The sequence below is a fragment of the Dreissena polymorpha genome, chromosome 14 (genome assembly GCF_020536995.1).
Source record: "Dreissena polymorpha isolate Duluth1 chromosome 14, UMN_Dpol_1.0, whole genome shotgun sequence".
Lineage (NCBI taxonomy): Eukaryota > Metazoa > Mollusca > Bivalvia > Myida > Dreissenidae > Dreissena > Dreissena polymorpha.
In genome coordinates, this window is record NC_068368.1 from 61,275,782 (window position 1) to 61,298,079 (window position 22,298).

Below are 22,298 nucleotides of genomic sequence, written 5' to 3' on the forward strand. Positions count from 1 at the left end.
CATTTAATGTAATTTTTCCTGACTAACTTTCAAGAAGATCAGCCAATTATGTCACATCTACAGTGTTCACAACATGGATTGTTTAATGCGGATATGACACAGCATACAAAAAGACCATCCAAAAAGCTGTCGACGATGATATAAAACAATTTATATTTCTACTTATTGAGTTATAACAGGATTTTGATATATTATATATAAATACAGACATGCAAACAGATTGTTGCAACCAGTTGTGAGAATAATCCTTGAATAAAATAACTTTATGACAAATACATATAAAATTGATATGCCTATTGTTTTGACAAACTTGTTTTAATTGAAAACATTTTCAGCACAGAACCATGTATATGTACATGTTAAAACCATATATAATTATTTTTGGGGAGGGTAAACTCTACTTAAACAACTCAGCTAGTTGGTTAACCGTTGCTCCTGTACAAGAGGCTGTCTATGCAAAATGGAATGTGTCATCTGTGAATTATGTATATATCAAATGGAGAGATAACATTCATCTCAGTACGTAACATTAAATAGGATGATAGGTAAAATAATATTCAAAATAAATAGTTCTTGTTGTTTTACTGGTTTTAGCAGGGTTTTTTTTGGGAAAAAAATATAATAATCTGAAATAATGGGAATATTTAAGTAATTCAATAACATTAGAAATTCTGGTTGTTCTACAAGTTTCTGAATCAATCATCATCATGATCATCATGATCAACATGATCATCACTATCATCATCATTATCATCAAAAGCAGTTTCAACATTACACTATCATATATATATATCACTTTAATAGCTGTAAGTCTCTTCAACAAGAAGCTACATCAACCTGTGTTATATAAAAGGTTGCAGTTCATCCCAAATTACAGACTAAACTAACAAAACCTGTAGCAGCTATATTTGTCTACTGCCTGGAACAATTTTCGAACTCAGTTGAGATATCATTACAACAAATATTCTCAAAAAGTTTCATAAAGACTGGGAAAAAATGCGACTTTTATAGTTTTAACAAGCTGTCGCGATGGCCATATAAGGAAAACTTTCCATCCATTGGTGGCAATGTTTTTCAACAGACCGGAACCAATTTCGAACTGGTCCTATATATAATCAGAAAAAAAAATTATGAGCAAGTTTCATGATGAAAGGACTAAAAATGTTTGTTACTTCTACAGAGTTAACAAGGTTTCACTATATATTAGTAAAACTGCACCGCTACTGGTGGCAATGTTTCAAATGTACTGGAACCATTTGTTATATCAGCCAAGACATTATTAGAACAAATTTTGGGACGAAGTTTCATGAACATTGGAATAAAAATCTGACTTCTAGTTTTATTAAAGTTTCACTACAGCCATATAAATAAAACTGCCACGCCCCATGGCGGCCGTGTTTTCATTTGACCGTTACTCAGCTAAGATGTCATTAGAACAAATCTTCTGACGAGGTTTCATGTAGATTATACTAAAAATGTGACACACCCACTAGGAGCCATGTTTTTTTAACGGACCGGAACCATTTTCGAACTCGGCCGACATATGATCAGATTACAACAGAGATTTTTCTTAAATTTGACCCATTAACCTAGTTTTTGACCTAACATGACCCATCGTTGAATTCGGCAGAGACATCATTAGGACAAATCTTTTGACCAAGTTTTATGAAGAATGGAAATAAATGTGGCCTCTAGAGTGTTAACAAGATAAATTGACGATTGATGACGCACAACGAACAACGGACAGAAGGCAAATTAAATGCTCACCATGAGCATATTGTGCTTTCATGAGCTGAAACAAGTGGCTTTGTTTAAACAAAAACATTTTTTATATAAGTAAAATTCTTCAAGCCAAAAATATAACGGAATATAAATAATTTTAAAATAACTGTTCGTGTTCATTTATAGTTAAATTGTTGTTCTTTGTATGACTTTAGACGATATAAGTGCACCATTATAATAGCTTATATAGTAGATGTCAGTCTGTCCGTTAGTCAAGTCGTTTGTCTCTCACTCACTCTTTCCAATCACCCATCCATCCGAAACCCACCCAAATCTTTCCATCCATCCAACCATCAAACCATCCTATACCATCCGCCCAACCACCCATATCAATTTTAAACATTGTTTAATTGAACAGATACAATTGCAATAAAACTTTTAAGCTTTTTAAACCTTTTCCTAAAGACACACGCATTTTATCCCGTATTCATGATGTCAATGATTTATCATAAATTCAAATTAATCTCAAAGCCCTAATCAACAAATGACTAAGGCACTACATGAGCACACGTGATGCCCAAACCGTGATTATATTGTTTCTTTATCATTATATTTTGAAATTTGCAGACAATGATTTAATGAACTAGTGGTTAAAATAACTAGATATTAGCATTACAATATGTTTACTGACTGGTGAAAATCTGTGAAAAATTAATAGCAAAATTACATGACATACATGTATACCCAGTGGTTATTTTGATTAGAAAAAATAAATTACTTTTTACTATTTTTTATAACTGACCATGTAAAATATACTGTAATTAGGTAGGTCAACGTGGGGACAAAGAATGTTCATATTAGAGCACATACAAAAAGGGTAATCACGAACACAGGAATCAGGTAACTAAAATACACCTAGGCTTATATGAGTCCTTCAAACGAGGCTTTATCACATTTTAAAACTCGGGTTTCACACAATCAACAGTCAAACAGGCTGAGTTGTCACCTCCCCATGTGACACTTATCAGCAGTATCTCGTAATATGTGCATCATGAAAAGAAAAAACATGATCTTTGCCCACGATAAAGATATATAATAATCTTTGGGCAATCAACCTTGTTTGATCTGCGTCATAACTGGTCTCAAGATAACTCTACCTGCAGAAAAAGATAACCAGTATCAGCGTAAGTTTATTTAAGCGACTGCGTGTCAATCAAATTATTTGCTGAATTGCTGTTCATGTCGAAGCTTGACACAAGATAAATGAACATAGATATAAAATTAATAAGCAAACACAACATGGTGACTTGAACAAGATAGCTAAGTTAATAATACCTCATGGACTAGTATTTGAAAACACCTGTAAGATAAATTTCATCATGAATCCCAATGAAGCAAACATTGTTTAACAATAGCAAACATTCTCATGAAATTGCAGTACATCGATGTGCAATGGTATAACTATGCTGTATTTTTCTTAAGATTTCGTCTTTTGCAGAGAACATGCAGAGGAATGGTTTATACAATTATTCTTAATATTGAAGTATTTGTTCCTAGATATATGTAATACAATGCTATAAATAAAAAAACATAAAAAATATAGTTACTCCTGTCGCTGATCGAAGAAAAAAAACAATTTGCGTTGCTATTGTTTCGTAAAAAAAGTGTGGCCTTTCGTTTTCTGATCAATTTATGTTGTTTTTCGCGCAGATTTCCCACAAACAAATATACATGTAGTCGATCAGCATATTTTAGGCTATAATTGTACATGCAGCGAAAAATATGATTCGCTGCCGGACGATAACGAACGTCTACGATGAACAATAGGGTGGTTCCGTTACTGGGGAGACTGGTTAAAACTAGATTCTTGAATTTTCATTTAACACCTGTTATGTTTTAGCCACGATTCGCCTCATGCCCCCTTTAAACAACCTAACATGATTTCTATCGATCTTTGAAATGGCATAGGAATTGAACATTTCAAATGTCAAGCAGTCTGGAATCGAAGCACTTTCTGAGCATTTTTTAAGGCTATGGTCGAAAAAAAGCATTTTTAAGCACTCAAGATCTTTTTCAAGCACTTTGCAAGGTAAATCTTTATTTCAAGCACTTTTTTAAGGTCTGTGCGAACCCTGGGTTTAAATGGCTTTTAAAACACACCAAGAGCCTTGTTAAGAGCCAGTTTTTCTAGATGACGAACAAGAATTGTAATGAATCTGAGGAGGTTTGTTAAATTGTGTGTTTTTGTTTGCAGTATAATAAATATGAAATTTTACGAAAAAAAGTACAAACAAACTGTATGCATTAACGGCCGGACAATTTGAACCACAGGGACATGATTTGAACAAACTTGGCAGTCGACTACCATGCGATGTTATGCTCAAAATACCAAAACTTTCGGCCTTTCGGGGTTGTTTTTTTCCAGAGGAGATCTGTTTTGAGATTGTACTATATAGATATAGGAGAAATATGTTATCCCTAGGACGGGGCCAATTTTGACCCTAGGTCATGATTTGAACAAATTTGCTGGAGGGCAAACATATTATGTGATATGCTAAATATTACACAATTAGGCCTTGTCGTTTTAGATAAGAAGATTTTTTAAGTTATTTTCCTATTTAAGTCTATATAAATCATGAGACCTTTGTGCGTGGCCATCTTCGACCCCAGTGGCATGATTTGAAAAACTTAGTAGAGTACCAATGGACGTTGTTACTCAACAAGTATTAAAAACGTGACCATTTTTGGTCCCAGAGATGTTTGAGAATCTATTGCTCTGATGACATACCTATGCAACGAACCGGATCGATCTTAACAATGTTGAAAGCGGGTCACCAAATGATAATTTCTGAGAAGGTTCGTTAAAATATGTACAAGGGTTAAGGCGTATGGAAGGGAATATCCACCAGTTCGCGCATTACGCTTTATGGCATTGTATTTGATGCAATTTATTTTCCATGTTGCTATTGATAATTTAAGAATTGAATTTCTGTTTATAGAATTGCTGTATTTGTGTGTTTGTGCATGTTTGTAAATATCCTTTATATAAATGCACTGCTTATTTAAATGTAAAAACATGTTAACAATATATATTGATACTGGCTTATAACATTTAATAAATTTAAATTAAAAACATGTCATAACACATGTTCATAATTAGATGTTTTGAATTAATCAGTAATAGTGAACAGCAACCTAATGGAAATAACTAATACGTAGTTTGAAAAATTAAAAGTCTACTAAGCATTCTCAAAATAAACTAATCGTCTTCATCACAATGTTATGATTATCAAAGAAATGAAGCGGGGAACCAATTTTTACAACTTGTATTATGACGAAAGAAGTCGCTGTTTAAATAATAATTAGTCCCGCCCGGTGTTGAGACTAAATTTTCATCGAGAGAAAAATCCAAAGACGTGCGATGTTGATTTCAGCGCCGAAAAAAGGGAAGACAGCCACACTGAGTAAGTCATAATTTGTTTACATTGTGTTGTCCAGAGCCCCTCGGATTCTCTTATGTAGTGGTTTATAACAAAATAAGTGGCGTGTTATCGTATTCTTAGTAAATGTGCTGCATCGGTACCAACGTTAAATGGCGATAGTTGACTGATTGTTGACTGATTTTGTGGCAATATAGTCAACATTCGTATTTTCTTCTTTTGTAGTATTTTATCGCATTATGGTCACAAGACGAAACAATAAACAGTTCGGAACATACTTTGAGTTTGCTTGTACCATGGGGTTATCTTCATGCTATCAACGTCAGAGCATGACAGGCGTAACGAGATTAATTTTAATAGAGTGCAGTTATAGTTGCTTGATTTATCAAACGTACCGTTCAGAATAACAATTTCAGTTTATAGTAGAAGCAGCGACCTGACAGGTAGCGAAAAGACCAGATCCATACATGTGTTATCAAACGAGACGCTCTTTGAGAATTTGTGAATGTGTAACCAAATTTTAACTTTGTCTTGGTCCTTACCCAAATAAAAAACATGGATAGAAATGTTATGTATATAATAATCATGTAAGGGGTAAACCATGGCATGTTACGGGTTACATGTTTATATTGAAAAAAATTGATAAGATAATGTTTCATGTTGCTCAGTAGTATACAAGGGCCGATTTCTTGAAAATGGATTATTTAAAAAAGATTAAGTCTCGTAACTCGACTAACTAATCATGTTTAAATAACCTAATTTCACGAAAAGAAAATTTATGACGACTTACTAATCGCGTTTAAAGTCCCAGGTCAGCTCGTTTCAGTTCACAAACCAGAAAAATACTCTTCAATTGGAGAGTGACAGGTGAGATGTTGAGAAGGATGACACGTATTGAGGTTGTTTAACTGTAACAGTCATAACGAAATGCAATTTCAGTATATTTAAAGGAACTATTTTCACATTTTCATGCACTAAACATGATTAAATAACGGGATTAGATTAAACAAACATCAAAATTAACTTTTTTGAGAAATTGTTTAATGTAAAAAGATAAGCTTAACTCGAGTTACTAAGCCAATTAGCTCAAATAACAAGATTATCCATTTTTGAGAAATCGGCCCGAGGAATAGTATTCTGACTTTATTCTGCCCTGGTTTGAGTCTTGGCCAGACATAACCCTACCATGTAGTTTAGTTATGGATCGGTTATACTACACTCACTAGGGGCTGACGAGGTCAAAGCGTAGTCAGTGTCGCTGCGACGTCGTGTATATGTTTTACTACGAAAACATTGTGTAAATACACTACTTTATCAGGCGAGTTTTATCATTTCTGGTGTTTATGGATTAGAGAACGGAACATCCTGTAATGATAGGTACTTATTTTCAATAAAACACTTATAACAAATGCGCGTAGTTGCAACCTTTAAGTTTATTTTGAGCTATAATCGAAATAGTTTGATATGAAGCCATGCATAAGGTGGCTATTCTGTTAAAATAGCCAAAAACGGTAACTTAAATTACATAAAACTACATGTTACTTTGATTCAGTGTTCATAACCGTTTTTAAGGTACAAAACAGGTTACGAACATGTGTTTTAATTATTCAAATGCTTTGTTTCAACGGAAATTACAAGTCGCTTTATGTAAAGGTTTCGCACAGAGTATGAATTGGTTTCGCAAATAAGTACAAATATATAGGTTGCTCAACGAAGTTTCTGTATACATTTTAGGACATATCGCATGCAGTTTGCAGTTACTGCAGACTGCCATTGCCCAGTGCAAAAGATGCCGTGCTTCACTGTGCGCATGAACATCAAAACGAAAAGGTTGAACCCGGTAAAAGCCGGCAGAGCCCCGGTATACCGTCACTACGCTGGCACTCACCGGGGCTATACCGGCATCAGACCGCGGCAGAGCTGCGGCAAAGCCCCGGTTTAACCGAAGACAGCCGGGGCTCCAACGGGAAAGTATTCAAATGTTTAACACATCTGGGATGAAACAGGAGTTACCGGACCTGCAATGACCGGCTTGGCACTAGAAACAACCGGGACTGCACCGGGAGCAACCGGGACGGTACCGTCAAAGCATCGGTTTACTAATGTAACGTAGCTATAAAGGGAAGCTGTCGGCATTCACCGGGGCTCCACCGGGGCGTTGCCGTAGCTCTGCCGGGGTGTGTTTAGGCCTTGATGGAGCTAAGATGCCGTCCCGGTTGTCCCCGGTACAGTCCCGGTTGTTCCCGGTGCCACGCTGGTCGATGCCGGTCCTACCCGGTAACTTCCGGTTCATCCCGAAGGTATTAAACATTTTAATACTTTCCCTGTGGAGCCCCCGTTGTCCCCGGTCGTCCACGCTTCATCCCGGTGGAGCACCGGTTCATTCCGGTAGGGTCCCGGTTCATCCCGGTAGATGCCTGATCACGCACTTGGGCTCCGCCGGCATGATATTGAGACTGGGCCTTAACCGCATTGTAATACGAGGTAAATTTACCGGCCGTCATGTACGCAGTAAACAATAACCTGCGACAGAAACCCACCTCCACACCTTCAAAACAATATATTGATTATGCAATTGCGGATTTGTGCCATTGGGGTCCTACTTTCCACGCCTTACGGCTGTTACAGGTATGAATTTTACAGGTAAAATCATGTATACGAATATGAAATTCATCTCAAAATTAGTTAATGAGAACGGATTTTCAAGAAAATCGCTTTGATATATACAATGTAAAAATCAAAATCCGTATGAGATAAATAATGATCGAAGTTGGGACATGGGATTTTCTTAAGCAGAGTTTCGAGATAAGCGAGTTGGGGATAACGAGAATCGAATGTTATTTGATAAAGAGTAACGTCTGCTGAAAACCAATCGTAGGTCTCTATCAAAATGAACATATAAGGGATTGTTACAAGGTGAAGATGCGTCATTTGTATTGAGACCGACGATATTAGGTTCTCGAATCTCAACTGTCATCGTATATATGGATTTTCGATTTTAATCGTTTCCTTTGGCCTAGTCGTGAATTGAATTATATGATAATAATGTGCCTTACCATGTCGACTGTTCGCTTCGGATCATGTTGTGCCGTTACTACCTCTTCCTCAAAGGAAACATCCAACCACTCCATGACTCCGTATTAAAAAAAACAACACTTTTCTTTATTTTGCCTTTGAGAGGTAACCAATACGTCTTCTGTGAGAAACGCATACACGCTAAAGCGTTGTCGTAGCGAGCCATATACGTATACTGTTAGAGACATGATCATGCCTAATAATAATAATTAGCCTTTATTTCTGATAGCTGGGTCACCCTACACATTTCTAAACACACCAGTTGCTTTAATAACGATACATATATAAATATGGAAATTGTAAAATTGTGTCAATAAAACACAGTTGTAAACCTTAATTGCATTTTTTTAAAGGGGAACTTGACTTCGGTTTGATAAATCAGCGGTATATTTCATGTTTAACGGCATACACCAGACACATCTTGGATTATAATTTGATGTAACAGACCTATGAAATGTCATTGTGCTTAAATTCAGAGTTTCGTTATTAGAAAAGCATAATCTTACATATTTAAAACACAATTTTCGACTAATCCGTTCTCGATTTAATGTGTATTTAAACAATGTTTTCGTAGTAAAACATATACCCGACGTCGTAGCGAAACGGACTACGCTTTGACCTCGTCAGCCCCCAGTGACACTTGTTTACGCAGACATGCAACAAAGTTTGCATACATGTACAACAGAACTATAAACAGATAAACTTATTTATCAAATTTTATTTTTTAAGATTTCAGCTCATTCGGCCTCAATTTAGATGGCCTATTCGACCTTATGAAAATCAAGTAGATGTCTTATTCAGCCATGTGAATTCGTATGCAACATGATGCGGTTGTTGTTACAGTTTCTTATAGCGCCTTCATTTTTTTACCGATCTCTAACATATTTGGCATGTAGGTACCTTGCATGAACTTCGACCGTTTGATGAGGTTTGACGTCACTGGATTCAAGGTCACCGAAGCTAATAATAGATTTTCCGCCATATTATTTTTACATTTTCTTATAGCGCCTTCACTATTTTACCGATCTCTTACATATTTGGCATGTAGGTACCTTGGCTAATAATACATTTTTCTGTCACACTTTTGTTGAATTTTCTCATAGCGCCTTCACTATTTAACCGATCTTTTACATATTTGGCATGTAGGTACCTTGCATGAACTTCGACCGTTTGATGCGGTTTGACGTCACTTGGGTCACAGTCACGGAGGCTAATTATAGATTTTCCGTCACACTTTTTTACATTTTCTCATAGCGCCTTCACTATTTGACCGATCTCTTACATATTTGGCATGTAGGTACCTTGCGTGGACCACTACCTATGAACCCATATATGGACAAAGCATCATTTGGGAGCATCAATCAGTTTTACTGATATCCTTGTTTATTGTTAAAATGTTTTTTTTTAATACTTGTAATGCTAATTTCAGTTTTGCTTTGAGAAATACATAAGTATTTTGATACAGACATAAACATTCCTCAGACATATATTTTAATAAAAAACAAAGACGATTGTTCGTTTTTATTCCTTATTTTTTTACCGTTTCCCAACCATTAATATATAACAAAGTATGAAATATGTAATTATTTTAAATAAGTAAAAAAAAAGAATTTAAATGCCCCAAAACCCAACTTCCAGGGCTGAATGAGCGTGCTTACTTTACAAAGACCGAATAGGTTTTGGCCGAACAAGCTATTTCCATTTATACCTGAATGTTTTCATTTTTTCTATAATTAAACATTTCAATCATGGAGAATTGGATATTGACCTCTTGAATATTATCATGAGCATGAATTTTCTAATCGATGTTGAAATGGTAACCCATATGTAGAATATATTTATAGAAGTCTAGTTATTTTATTTTTTCAGAACATGAGCCAACAGAGAGCTTTGGACCCCTAAAGCAAGCTGCTGCTTCCTAAGAAAGTGCGCAGTTTTCTGGAAGCAGTAATCATGTTCAGACCCCAACAACAACCTCATCTGTAGCTGCTACAGGTCTTTGTTGTCCCCCTTATCCACGAAATACACGTGGAAGACGAGCCATTGCAATTTCTTCAAACAATAGGAGTTTCCGGAATCACAGATTTTGTGTTTTGCCAAACACAACAGAGGTGTGCCTGCTTGTTTCTTAATTTTTGTTAGAAAAATACAACATAGTGTGTTTATTTCAGTTTTGCGATAAAAAAGATCTTCATCACAATTTAGTTTTTTGCCATTTTCAGGCACATGGTATTGATTTTTATCAAAGAAGTACCATGTAAAGGCTTATCAGCTGATTTTTTACCTTTTTTCTGTTGATTTGTACATATTATCCAGTGCACAAAAGACCTTGAATAGGTACTCAGTTTTAACATCAAAATCTTGTGCCAATTTCTTCCCATGGCTTTATTCAATATGTACAAAAAATAACTCTTAATATTAATGTTGAGATAATTAGGATGAAATAGAATGAAAATTTTTGAACTCTATGTTTTTTCTTATTTAGAAAATTATTGCTTAAAATCGGAAAAGACTATCTTGCTCTTTCTGCATTAATATGGAGAATGTATACATGAGAGCAGATGGCCCAAAACAACTTAATTAAATTTTTTACACAATGTTTCCCCTTTTAACTTTGATTATGTGGAATGTAATAATAAGAGTAATTTGTTTTGTATTACAGTTAGACTGCGGCTCCGACCAAAGAACAAAAAGATCAACTTTATAAAGCTTGTTTAGGAGAGAAAAGGATACCATTTGAGAAGAATTACGACTCGGCTTATTTCTAAATTAAGCTAGAGGAACAGCACCCGAAACTTAAAGGAATTGGGGGATTGAAATTATTGAGGACGCAGGCCCGGAGTAAATGTGATCTAGATGTTATGAAAATGCCACAAGGCGGTTATAATGTCAACTTTCTTGCTAATCATAACAATAACGGCCAAGCTGTTTGTTACATTCGTCCAATACAGAGGAATGTCTCATTGGATGATGTTGAAGAATTCACAGTAAGTATAAAGTATAAACACTCAATTTGAACCTCTGACAGGGTTCTCTAGAAAACGGCGCTTCAAAAAATTGTGAGTTTTACAATAATTGGTAAAAATGTGGACAAGTACAAACTGAATTGGGTAAAAACCTATAAGTAATTATCATAATGTGTAATTTTAACAGGGCCGATTTCATTTGCAAGCGTTCATTGATTGTCCTCTTTGTTAGAACCTGAAATTTATATTTAAAACTATCTTGGAAAAAGTCTTGAGTTTTACCAGCCGATAATTGTGGGATCCTGCCATTATGAAAAGGCAAATATCCTTCTCAGGAAGCAAGACAGATAAGTGAGGTGTTTAACACAGAAATTGCAATTTTAGACTATTATTTGATGCCTATTGATTCCTTAGGAATTTTTGCAACTCATGAGAGCAATAGACTTTGCATTTCTTTCCATAAAGGACCCTCAGTTATCTGTCATATTTCTTCATTATGTTTTTGTAAGAAATACCGGTGTCATCTTATAAGATGAGACCGGTATTCAAGAGGATTGGAATAAGATGCTGTACAATGATTCCTATGAGACTTCTGAGAGAGCATGCACAAATCTGGGGGATAAGATGTATGTCTGTAAATGTATACAACAATCAATACACGAGAAAGTTTTGTACAAGGATCTATCTTTAAATTGCTCATTCTAGTTGTTAAGCAGTTTTTTTTATTTTTGAGAGAGGAAATGTGCAAAATGTTTTATCTTCTATACATTTATTTTGAACTTATACCTTGGAAGTTGGTACATGTTAATTTTTATTTCTTAATTGTCACAGATTATTGGAATTATATGTCTTAATTAAAACTAAGTGATATGCCTTTTGATAGCTTATAATAGAGAGTGTAGTTGACATAGAAATTTGTTCGAAAATAATTAACTTAACAGTTACCATTACTGTTTTAATGACAGTGCTATTTGTCTCCTAAGGTAGTCCAACTGTAATCATTTCCCGCGTTTTTTGTAAGGTCGGTTGACATCGGCTAATGTCGGTAAATAACGCAACTGAAGTCGTGCGATGTCCGTTGTGTTAGGTTTATTATTTACAAAGTATAAATCTTAAATAAAAACATGTTTTATATAATTCCATAATAGATTGTATCGGTGATATACATAGTTCAATATATAACGACGTCAAAATAGATTTTCATAAAAATATTGTGTAAAGTTGAACCGGAAGTAATATATTTTCGCGACAACATAAACAAACAACAATCGTGAATCGTAACCAAAAAGACGGTAACGAGTAGAAAAGAAGTAGAAAAAAAGAAAACAAGTCTTTCTGATCATTCATAATATGAAATAAGGCAAAGCCTCAAAGCGAGCTCGATTAATGTTTAATAGAAGAAACTAACAAAAACTTTAATAAAGATGATATTTTAATTAAATTATTTGGCACTTCCTAACAGAAGAACGTACGTGGAGTTCTTAAACACTGGTAATAATATATGCACTTGTATAAAAAAATAAATATAGAAATGAACTTTGAATTATTATATTAATCAGCAATTAAACAAGAAATGGACCATATTAAAGGGTTTCATGCGACCTGATGAACAGAACTTTTAGCCCAAAACCCCGCCCATAACAGATTTTCACACTATCATTTTCCAGCCTTGCAACCACAGGTTTACCTACGACGGTCAGATCGGGATTCGAACCCGAATCCATCCATGCGCCGTCTGCTGATAATGATCATATGATATTGGCCTGGGTTGCCCTACCAATTAAGCTATCTGACCTTTTGAAAAATATATAGGTAAACTGCAATTCTGTGTAATAGTATGATTACCTTGCTTAGGAAAATGTTACAAAGAATAACATTTTATTGATATTTTGTTATGATATAGAACGGTATGTTGTTAGTTCAAATGCTCACATGAGGTTATGTTTGAAAAGCCCACAAAAGCTATGTTGGTATAAAAAAGGTGCTTATTTGTCGACTGTGTATAGTTGAGATAAAATCACCTTATATTGCACAAATCTATTAAAATATGTATTGTTCGAATACCAACTGCGATAAGAGCAACAGAACAATCTTGTAACTTAATAACTTTAATATTTTTATAAGTAATTATCTAAACCATATCAAAATTATGTATACCTGAAGAGAAGATAGATCGAAGGTAATAGTTGCGTAACACATGAAACTATCAACAACATGTGTAGCAAACAAAGATTGGTATATACCAATGACATATATATTAATTAGAGGTTAATACCTCGTTGCTTGAGGGCGGCCTGCGGGCGATTATTCACTCCAAGGCCGAATATCACTTCTGGCCCTCAATCAACGATGGTATTAACCTCTTTAATACTTAATCCCCTTTAAATAGCTGCGCTGATTATTGAAAAAAAATCGTTCAATTAGTGATGCAAGCATGAAACTTGGCATACATTACCATTAGGTACCCCTTTCTTCAAAAAGCACGTTAGCCACTTGAAAAATCATATAAGCGGCATTTTTTCAAGATGGCCGCCAATACTCTGTTTCTAGCAAGAAGTACTAGTACGGTCAATATATGAAATAATACCTTCATCCACCAAAAAATTGCTACAAAGGGTATTTTAACTGATCCTGGTAGGGTAGAAGGTCTTTAAGCACATATCAAAAGTTTACCACAATCGGACCTCCGGAAAATTATTTTTTTCAAGATGGCCGCCAAGATGGCCGCCAATTACATATTAATATTCATAACTATGTAACTATACAATCAAATTAGATGAATGTGTTGTCTATACCTAAGTTTAAAGGGGCAAAGAACACATAAAGATCATCAGACATTGTTTAAGTTTACCATAGTGCACACAAAGCCAACATGGCGTCCAAAATGGACGCCAAGATGGCCATCAAAACCTATAAATGATCATGACTATGTAAATATCCATTCAAATTTGATTATTTTGGTGGCTATACATAAGTTTAAAGGGGAAAAAACACATTAAGATCATCATACATTGTTTAAGTTTATTATATTACACACAAATCCAACATGGCGTCCAAAATAGCCGCCAAGATGGCCACCAAAACATATTAATGATCATAACTATATAACTATCCACTCAAATTTGATGAATTGGGTGCCTATATCTAGGTTTCAAGAGGCAAAGAATACATAAAGATCATCAGACATTGTTTAAGTTTACAGTAGTACACACAAATCCGAAATGGCGTCTAAAATGGCCGCCAAGATGGCCGCAAAACTCTATTAATGATCATAACTATATGTAAATATCCACTCAAATTTGATTATTTTGGTTGCTATACATAGGTTGCAAGGGGCAAAGAACACATTATAGATCATCAGACATAGTTGAAGTTTATTATATTAAACACAAATCCAACATGGCGTCCAAAATGGCCTCCCATATGGCCACCTGAATCTATTAATGATCATACCTTTCATCATTGTAACTTTAACAATTGATGATTTTGGTGTTTATACCGAAATTTCGAGGGGCAAAGAACACATTTCGATTGTCAGACATAGTTTAAGTGTATTATGTTACACTGAAATCTCACATGGCGTCAAACGACAAAATACGAAGGGCCACAAGTCCAATACTTTTGACGTGATGCTTGTTTTGTGAAACGCCATAGTTTGTACCTGCCGTGATTTTTGGATTTTGACAAGAGGATCGATATTTTTCAGCTTCAGGCAACACTGAATTTGCAGGAAATTATGCGTATCTTGAATCAGAAAATACAGTACTCAGGTCTGCAATTGTCATTCAAATTCTTGCCTATGATTAATATGTACAATGGGGACAAAGCGTGCATTCTGTCAACATAAGCCTTAGTTTGCAACCTTGCTACAACCTTCACACCATTGTTGTAACGTTTGACCAACCCTTGTATTGGAAGGCTGCCGAAATCGTCACTGATGCGCCACAAAGTAGTTTAAAGTGTTGATTTAAATTTGGCATGTTTCAGTCTATAGAGAAAATGCGCAAATTGTGCACATTGTGACACGAAAAATTGTCCATAGGGCTTCACGGGACCATCTTCTTGTTGAAAAGGGCATACACACTGCCAGCGTACAGCCGAAATGACCCAGGAAGCATAAAAGCATATCTTACTGAGTGTTGGCTGATGCATTAGCAGGCAGTGCCCGATTTGCTATCCATTTTTGCTGCAAATAAGCGACCTAGAGGAAACGCACCCAGACGTTTATCAAAAGTTCGGTATTGGTTGTCACGTTGTTCGTAGGAGCCATCAATGCTATACTTGGCTAGGACGTGAACTTGTCATTGACCACACATTGATGATGGGTTTATAGACCACATGTGGTCTAACTCGCGGCAGTGAAATTGCCGAGGCAATGCAACCCCCTTGGACCCTATCTGCATCATCCGAGCACAACAATGGGATGCAGGATTTCACAGATCTGACCTATACTTCAATTCCACAAAACAAAGATTCAACTGAGGCGTGCATCAAAGGGGATTCTTTTGATCTAGAGAAAATGCAGACACATATTACAACCTGCTCTTCATACACAGCTAAACCTATTCTGAAAAACATGGTCAATAAGATAGTGGCTGGGTCAGATGTGAATGTTCATGCAGTTGAGGCGTTTGGGAAAACGATCATAAGAGATATCATAGGAAACTCGGTATTTGCTTTTAAATTCACGAGAAAATACAGAGCCAAAGCTCTTTGGTATAGCTTGGCTGTTAAGATCGCGTCTGATCGATTATCGATTATCAACATATTGCTCTTGGACCAAACTTGATAATCACCTTGCTTAGACCGATAACCACATGCATTCGAGTCAATTTTGTTACTATATATAGTAACATAATTATTAATCTAGTATGTATGTCCTTTGCATTACCTCCTTAAAACACTAAACAATCAACTAGAACACACAAAGTAAACATTTAGAACATCCAACAATTGCTACCTTCTCAATTATAATTTTCAGGTGCACATCATCGTCATTGGCATCAGCAATGATGTTTCCATGTTGTATACGGTACTTAGATTTCACAAGGGCCAGGCAGCATATTTGTTTTATTTTCTTTTTTGAGCATATAAAGTCAAAGTAATTTCAAATTACCATAATTGAGGAATTAATGCAAGGTAGGTCAGTAATAATATTATCACCCACCAAAACATGTTATTTAATACAATTGATATAACACTTTGATAATTTAACACTTGTAAGTATATATTTTTTAAGTACCAAAATACTAAAAGTCATTTTGGTAAGCGACTGTCACGTTACCCACCGTACTCAAGGTAGAGACTCTCAAGTCAGCCACCGTACTAAAGGTAGCGACTGTCACGTCACCCACCTCAAAGTTATTTATATCTTATTTGAATTTATGTTTTAAATATGATAAATCACATCTTTTGATTGTTTGAATCAATCACATTTTATAGTATCTATAAACATTGCACTATTTGTAGTTATTATCAAATAATTAATAAATTAATTTAGAATGTTCTTTACCAGAAAGGTTAGCTCAAATGTCAATAAGAGAACTATTTCCCTCACTATGTGATATTGTCAAAGGTAGCAATATTTGTTTGAATCATTCCATTTTGTGAGGCATCAAAATTAAGCTAAATCCTTGTTGTTATTTTTCAGTAGAAGAGAATAGATATTCAGAATATAACCACTGATATATAATTTTTGATGAGATAATAAATTTTGGTCATGTTGAAATGATACTCAAATGTGATTTACCACCTGTAAATTTAAATGTAATGCACGACTTAGACAGTGAAAGAAAAATAAATACACTATATGAAATGATTATGAAATCGAGTATTTGACTGTGCAGGTTGTTTTTGAAAATTTTGGTACCTGATTACATGCCGAACCAATCGTGTGTTTGTTCCTCAGTGGCAATCGTCCAATAATAGCACTTACTTGTTTTGTCATCATTTTTAATAAAAAATGCGAGTAGCCGTCGTTGTTTTACTTTTCGATACTTGCTATGTACACACAACGCTGACGTCATTTGTTACTTTGAACACTTTGGTGATGACGTCATCGAACGGGGAAGTCCCTGAATGAAGACAAATGTTTTACACGAATAATGCTGATGCTGTATTAAAAATATAGCGCTCTAGTATCAATAAATACAGAGAACATTTTTAGAATATTTTAAAGCCGTAAATTTGATCATTTTTATCTATTTTATCATTATGATCAATCAGGGACGCTGGTTATTTACTTCGAAAATTTCCAGTTCCGGTTTTGGATATTGCGGATATCCGGTAATTGCGCGCGCAGATACCAAACTTTTCAAAACAATAACCAGTAGTCAAAAACACGTGTTGCCGTAAAAGCGAGCTTCGCTCGCTATTATGGGTCTTAACAAAATATTGATAGCACACCAGCGTCTTCGTCGACGGAATCGTGGAAAATAGGTCGGCGGTTAGTGAAATGTGACGTGATGCTGAATTGTTTAATGAATTGTTCTGCATGTGGACTTTGACCTGTTCCAGTGACATTAAAATATATAAAAGAATTACAGAAAGGACTGTGAGGGTATCTATACGTAGAGTGTAGAAAAATTAACTTCCAGTTGGTAAACACTGCAGCTGATGGTAAAACCAACAACGTGAAAGACAATGGGGAAAATGGGCCTGGAAAAGTGGAATACCATGCTTTGTTGTCAACACAAAACTTGGAACAGGTAAGGTCACAGATAGATCATTTATGATCAGAACGTTTATATAAAATACACATACTGTAATCATTTAAACGGACAATTAGGTCAAAGATGAAAATTACTGGCATTATTATGATTATACTGTGGCCTTTGTCTATGCTATGTGTACTGTAAATATCAAGATACAGTAACCAGAAGTAAATATATATATATATTTTAGATCTTGAACTTACTTGTATCCTTGCTATAGTTATATTTGTTTCAGCATTTAGCAATGGTTGACAGCCTGGGTGGACCATCCCGTGTAAACGATATGATGTTCACATTAAACCTCAAAACAATATTGGACACCAACTTAAAAATAATGGAACAGCCAGCTGGTGAGGACTGATGGAGCAAGTTGCGACTGAATCAGCAAGGATTGCAGCTAGCGATTCTATCTTAAATGAAATCACGTAAGACTATTATTTGGATTATCAGCGGTTACAATACAATTTTTATATAATTACATGCAAAACATCAAACTATATAAAATGAGTTGTAAAGCTCACAAGTGTAAGTTAGACAATGTTTAGCTGGCCTTTTAAGGCAAATACGGAGGGTCAGAATGTTTGTCCATTCCCAACTCAAAATACAAGTATTTACGCTCAATTAGTTGAACATTTTTCCAATCCTAGAATAAAAGCCAAAATAATATGTCAAAAATAACAATAATCTTCTTATAAACATCATGATTGTTTTCTTCTAGAAACAAATTTTAGGGCTGGTAGATCAGCAGTATGATTATTAACCTAATATAATTCCAATATATTATGTTTAGTTGCATTCTAAATGTGATATTGCATATCTATATTTTACTACATTGCAATTTCAACTATGTTTCCAGTTGAAGGAAGGGAACCCCCGCAGGTTACTCAAATGCATCAGTGGAAGTCCAGTCTGGTAGTCAGTTCGCAACATACGTCACACCAACTGTTAAGGTCAAGAGGCTTTACAAATTACAGGCATTTCAATGACTGATGGGACAATGACATTCATTGGATAGGTTGTGAAGCCAGTGTCGGACAATGACATTCATTGGATCAGCTGTGCAGCCAGTGTCAATATGAGTTGTTTTTTTCTATTTTTAGTAACAGTGACCTTATCAATCACATAAGGTGTAAATGACGGGTTGTACTTATTAACCCATAGATTGCCTTCAATATGCATGCCAAGTTTCACCAAATTTGCTGGAGTATTTGTAACCAACCGCAGGTTATAGTGTAAAAAGCCCTGTCAATGTCAAAGGAACTTATAAGTACATGTATATCCTTATTTAGTTTCGTTATGAAATTTTGCATTAATATTTTTTTGTACTTTGTTATTAGATGAATACAAGCTTGTTAGGTAGATGGTCATTATGGATAAAATCTTACGATTTTATAGATCTTGAGAGTAAAATACTTAGTATACAACTGTGTATTGTTTTCACTTTTTAGACCTACTCATGCCTCCACCCCCCCCCCCCCCCAACCTCACAAAAGCCATCCCTACATTGGCAGATTCAGCATAAATGCATAATGTTGTAAATATATGTATAAAGAGAGTAAGAACATTGCAGGTTGTTAACTGAATTGGCAAATGACTCTGTTTATTTTGCATATTTTTACCATTTGCCATTATGTGGTTTTGAATTTCTTGAAACATATTTCTAATAGTCCTATTAGATTTTAGTGAATTATTTAAAATAAACACGGGCAAATTGCTTTTTTTTATTTTGATTTAAGCTTATCACATGTCTCTGATGAAATATAAATGCTCAAATAAAAAAAACATACAACTTATAAAAAATGAAGAAAATTATCTAGGGGTGATTTTTGCATACACGGGTTGAACTTGTAGTTTTGAAGGACCTTAAATAATTAATGAGATTTTTTTCATTATTGTTATCACTCAATTGTCTTGTATAATATTATTTTATCATTTACAATCATATCCTGTACTAAATATACCGAAATTGTTAACAAAAAATGCTAAAATATGTGTTTATTGAATTTATTTATCCCCAGGAGTAATTTAATTTAGAAGAAAATTCAAATTATTGGTATATTATACAGAAAAAATCACGAAAAATATGTTTGCATTGAAAGCAACCTAAAAATGTGTATTAAGACTACATATGGTATGAAGTTTATGAAAATAATACTTTTAATGGATTTTGGAATATTGCCCATTACAGTTGTACTACCTTTATTGATACATAACAATTAACTTTCAGAATGTAGTGAATACATCAATTGAAGCTAAACGGAACAGGAATACTGTTGATGTGCCATTTTGTTATTTCACATGTGTTTGTATTTTCTAAAAGCAGAATGATCATTAAAAAGTATTAGCTAGACTATTTGATGAATATGGAGAGATATTGCAGTCACCCATGAATTGGCATTGGTGTTGCATTTTGGTTTAAATTTTGGCATGCAAGAACATTAATGCTTATCACTCCATTTTTTTTGCGCCCGGATCGAATGCTCGGGGGTATATTGTTTTTGGCCTGTTTGTCTGTCATTCTGTCTGTCTGTCATTCTGTCTGTCTGTCATTCTGTCCCAAAACTTTAACCTAGGTTAAAGTCAAGGTAAAAGTTTTGCAATAACTTTTGCAATATAGAAGATAGTAACTTAATATTTGGCATGCATGTGTATCTCGTGGAGCTGCACATTTTGAGTGGTGAAAGGTCAAGGTCAAAGGTCAACTATATGGCTTCAAAGCGGCGTCCAAACTTTAACCTTGGTCATAACTTTCGCAATATTGAAGATAGCAACTTTATATTTGGCATGCATGTGCATCTCATGGAGCTGCACATTTTGAGCTGTGAAATGTCAAGGTCATCTTTCAAGTTCAAAGGTGAAATTTATGGCTTCAAACCGGCGCAATAGGGGGCATTGTGTTTCTGACAAACACATCTCTTGTTACTAATTGCATTGCTTTAAAACAGTATTAAGGAGATGTTATATATAATTTAGTGTAAGATTACAAAAATAGATAACTCGTTACTGAATTTCTTACAAATTATTGCCCTTCTTTATATTAGAATTTTTATGTCCTAGAAAGGCATATAGTGATCGGAACGTCTTTCCGTCACGTTTTGCGTTTAGGTTTCGAAAAATACTCATAGCTTCTATGTCGCTTAACATGTAACTTTCATATATGGTATGCATGTGTATATGTTTAAGGCCTTTCCATACGCACACAAATTTTACCCCTTTTACCTTAAACTCAGGGTCCGCGTTTTGGTTTTGAAATCTGCCTTAAGGTTTCGAAATATGCTAATAACATCTATCAAAGCGTTATTCGGGGGCATATCTCATCCTATGGAGACAGCTCTTGTTTGTTATAGTTTCTGATGAAGAAATTGAAATGTTTTTATGATTATGTAATTTGCATTTGTATTTGAAACTACATGATATGTTCAGGAGTTTATCTAAAATGTTACAATACCAAGGTAGATAGTTATTGATTTAAGTTATCTGAAATTATTACCCTTATTGGCTAAAAATTCAAGTCAAAGTTTTAGAGGCTGATTCTTATAGTTAACAACTTGTGTTTTTTTAACTTCATGAAATTAATCAAGGGTCGTTAGACTTAAGTTTCCATTAAAGTTTTGTTCGTTAATCTTTTAGCTAGTATTGTTCACACTGTTTTTACCTAATTGATTTACAAATTTTAAAATAGTCAATCTAAAGAAGTGAAACTCCAGCTGCTGGAGCAGTATTGAATTCTCATTATAAACAATTAGTTGGTCCTTTATTTAAGGCAAGTGACCGATAGCCCAAACAGTACAAAACAGCACAATACAGCACAATACAAACCAATATAAACACAAAATATGAATAAAGCTACGTTACTTCTTTATAGAAAAAGATTTAAGAATATAGCGTCATTAAGTTAATATTTCAGATAATCATCGCGCAAATACAGGAAGAAGCAGCAATAATGGTTGTAAAAATTCCACATTACATTGCTTGGGTGTTTATGTGACTGGTAAAAAAAATATAATAATAATAATAATAATTAAATCAAACAAGAAACGCCTATCAGAGAGAAAATATCAATAAAATTCAATGTTATAAACCCAATGACCTATGAATGTAGATTACAACTGGAAAGTTGATCGTATGACGTCAAAAAATCCATGTACCCAGGAACAGAGAAAGCGTTATGACGTAATTGACAAGCGAAGACACAATGACGTGAACAAAATCCAGGGGCAGTACTGTAAAGTAATGATAAAGCTATTAATGGGGGGCTACTGCAAAATTGAACTACTAATAAAACAAGTTTAGTTGATTAAATATTAAGAATCAAATGTATAAAAATGGTAATTCCATTAAAGCGACATTATTGGAATCAAACAGTATATAGGTGTTTAGAC

At 34.6% G+C, this 22,298-nt stretch overlaps 1 protein-coding gene and 2 long non-coding RNA genes across 4 annotated transcripts in view; 2 read left to right on the forward strand and 1 right to left on the reverse strand.

Annotated features, from left to right (window-relative positions):
* LOC127858871 (uncharacterized) overlaps nt 1-8,314 on the reverse strand; it is a 40,405-nt gene extending 32,091 nt beyond the window's left edge. The window contains exon 1 of the mRNA XM_052396209.1: nt 8,219-8,314. Coding sequence (XP_052252169.1) covers nt 8,219-8,293 — 75 coding nt within the window. The 5' untranslated portion in view covers nt 8,294-8,314. The remainder of the gene's footprint in view (nt 1-8,218) is intronic.
* LOC127858886 (uncharacterized) lies at nt 6,397-12,696 on the forward strand. 2 transcript variants are annotated; one of them, XR_008039172.1, is made up of 3 exons: nt 6,397-6,539; nt 10,107-10,348; nt 10,900-12,696. It is a non-coding gene; the product is annotated as an uncharacterized LOC127858886 (long non-coding RNA). The 2 variants fall into 2 exon arrangements; XR_008039173.1 differs by lacking the exon at nt 6,397-6,539 and adding an exon at nt 7,502-7,790.
* A 4,928-nt stretch (nt 12,697-17,624) lies between these two features.
* LOC127858887 (uncharacterized) lies at nt 17,625-19,153 on the forward strand. Its single transcript, XR_008039174.1, has 3 exons — nt 17,625-17,910; nt 18,152-18,341; nt 18,773-19,153. It is a non-coding gene; the product is annotated as an uncharacterized LOC127858887 (long non-coding RNA).
* The last annotated feature ends 3,145 nt before the right edge of the window (nt 19,154-22,298 follow it).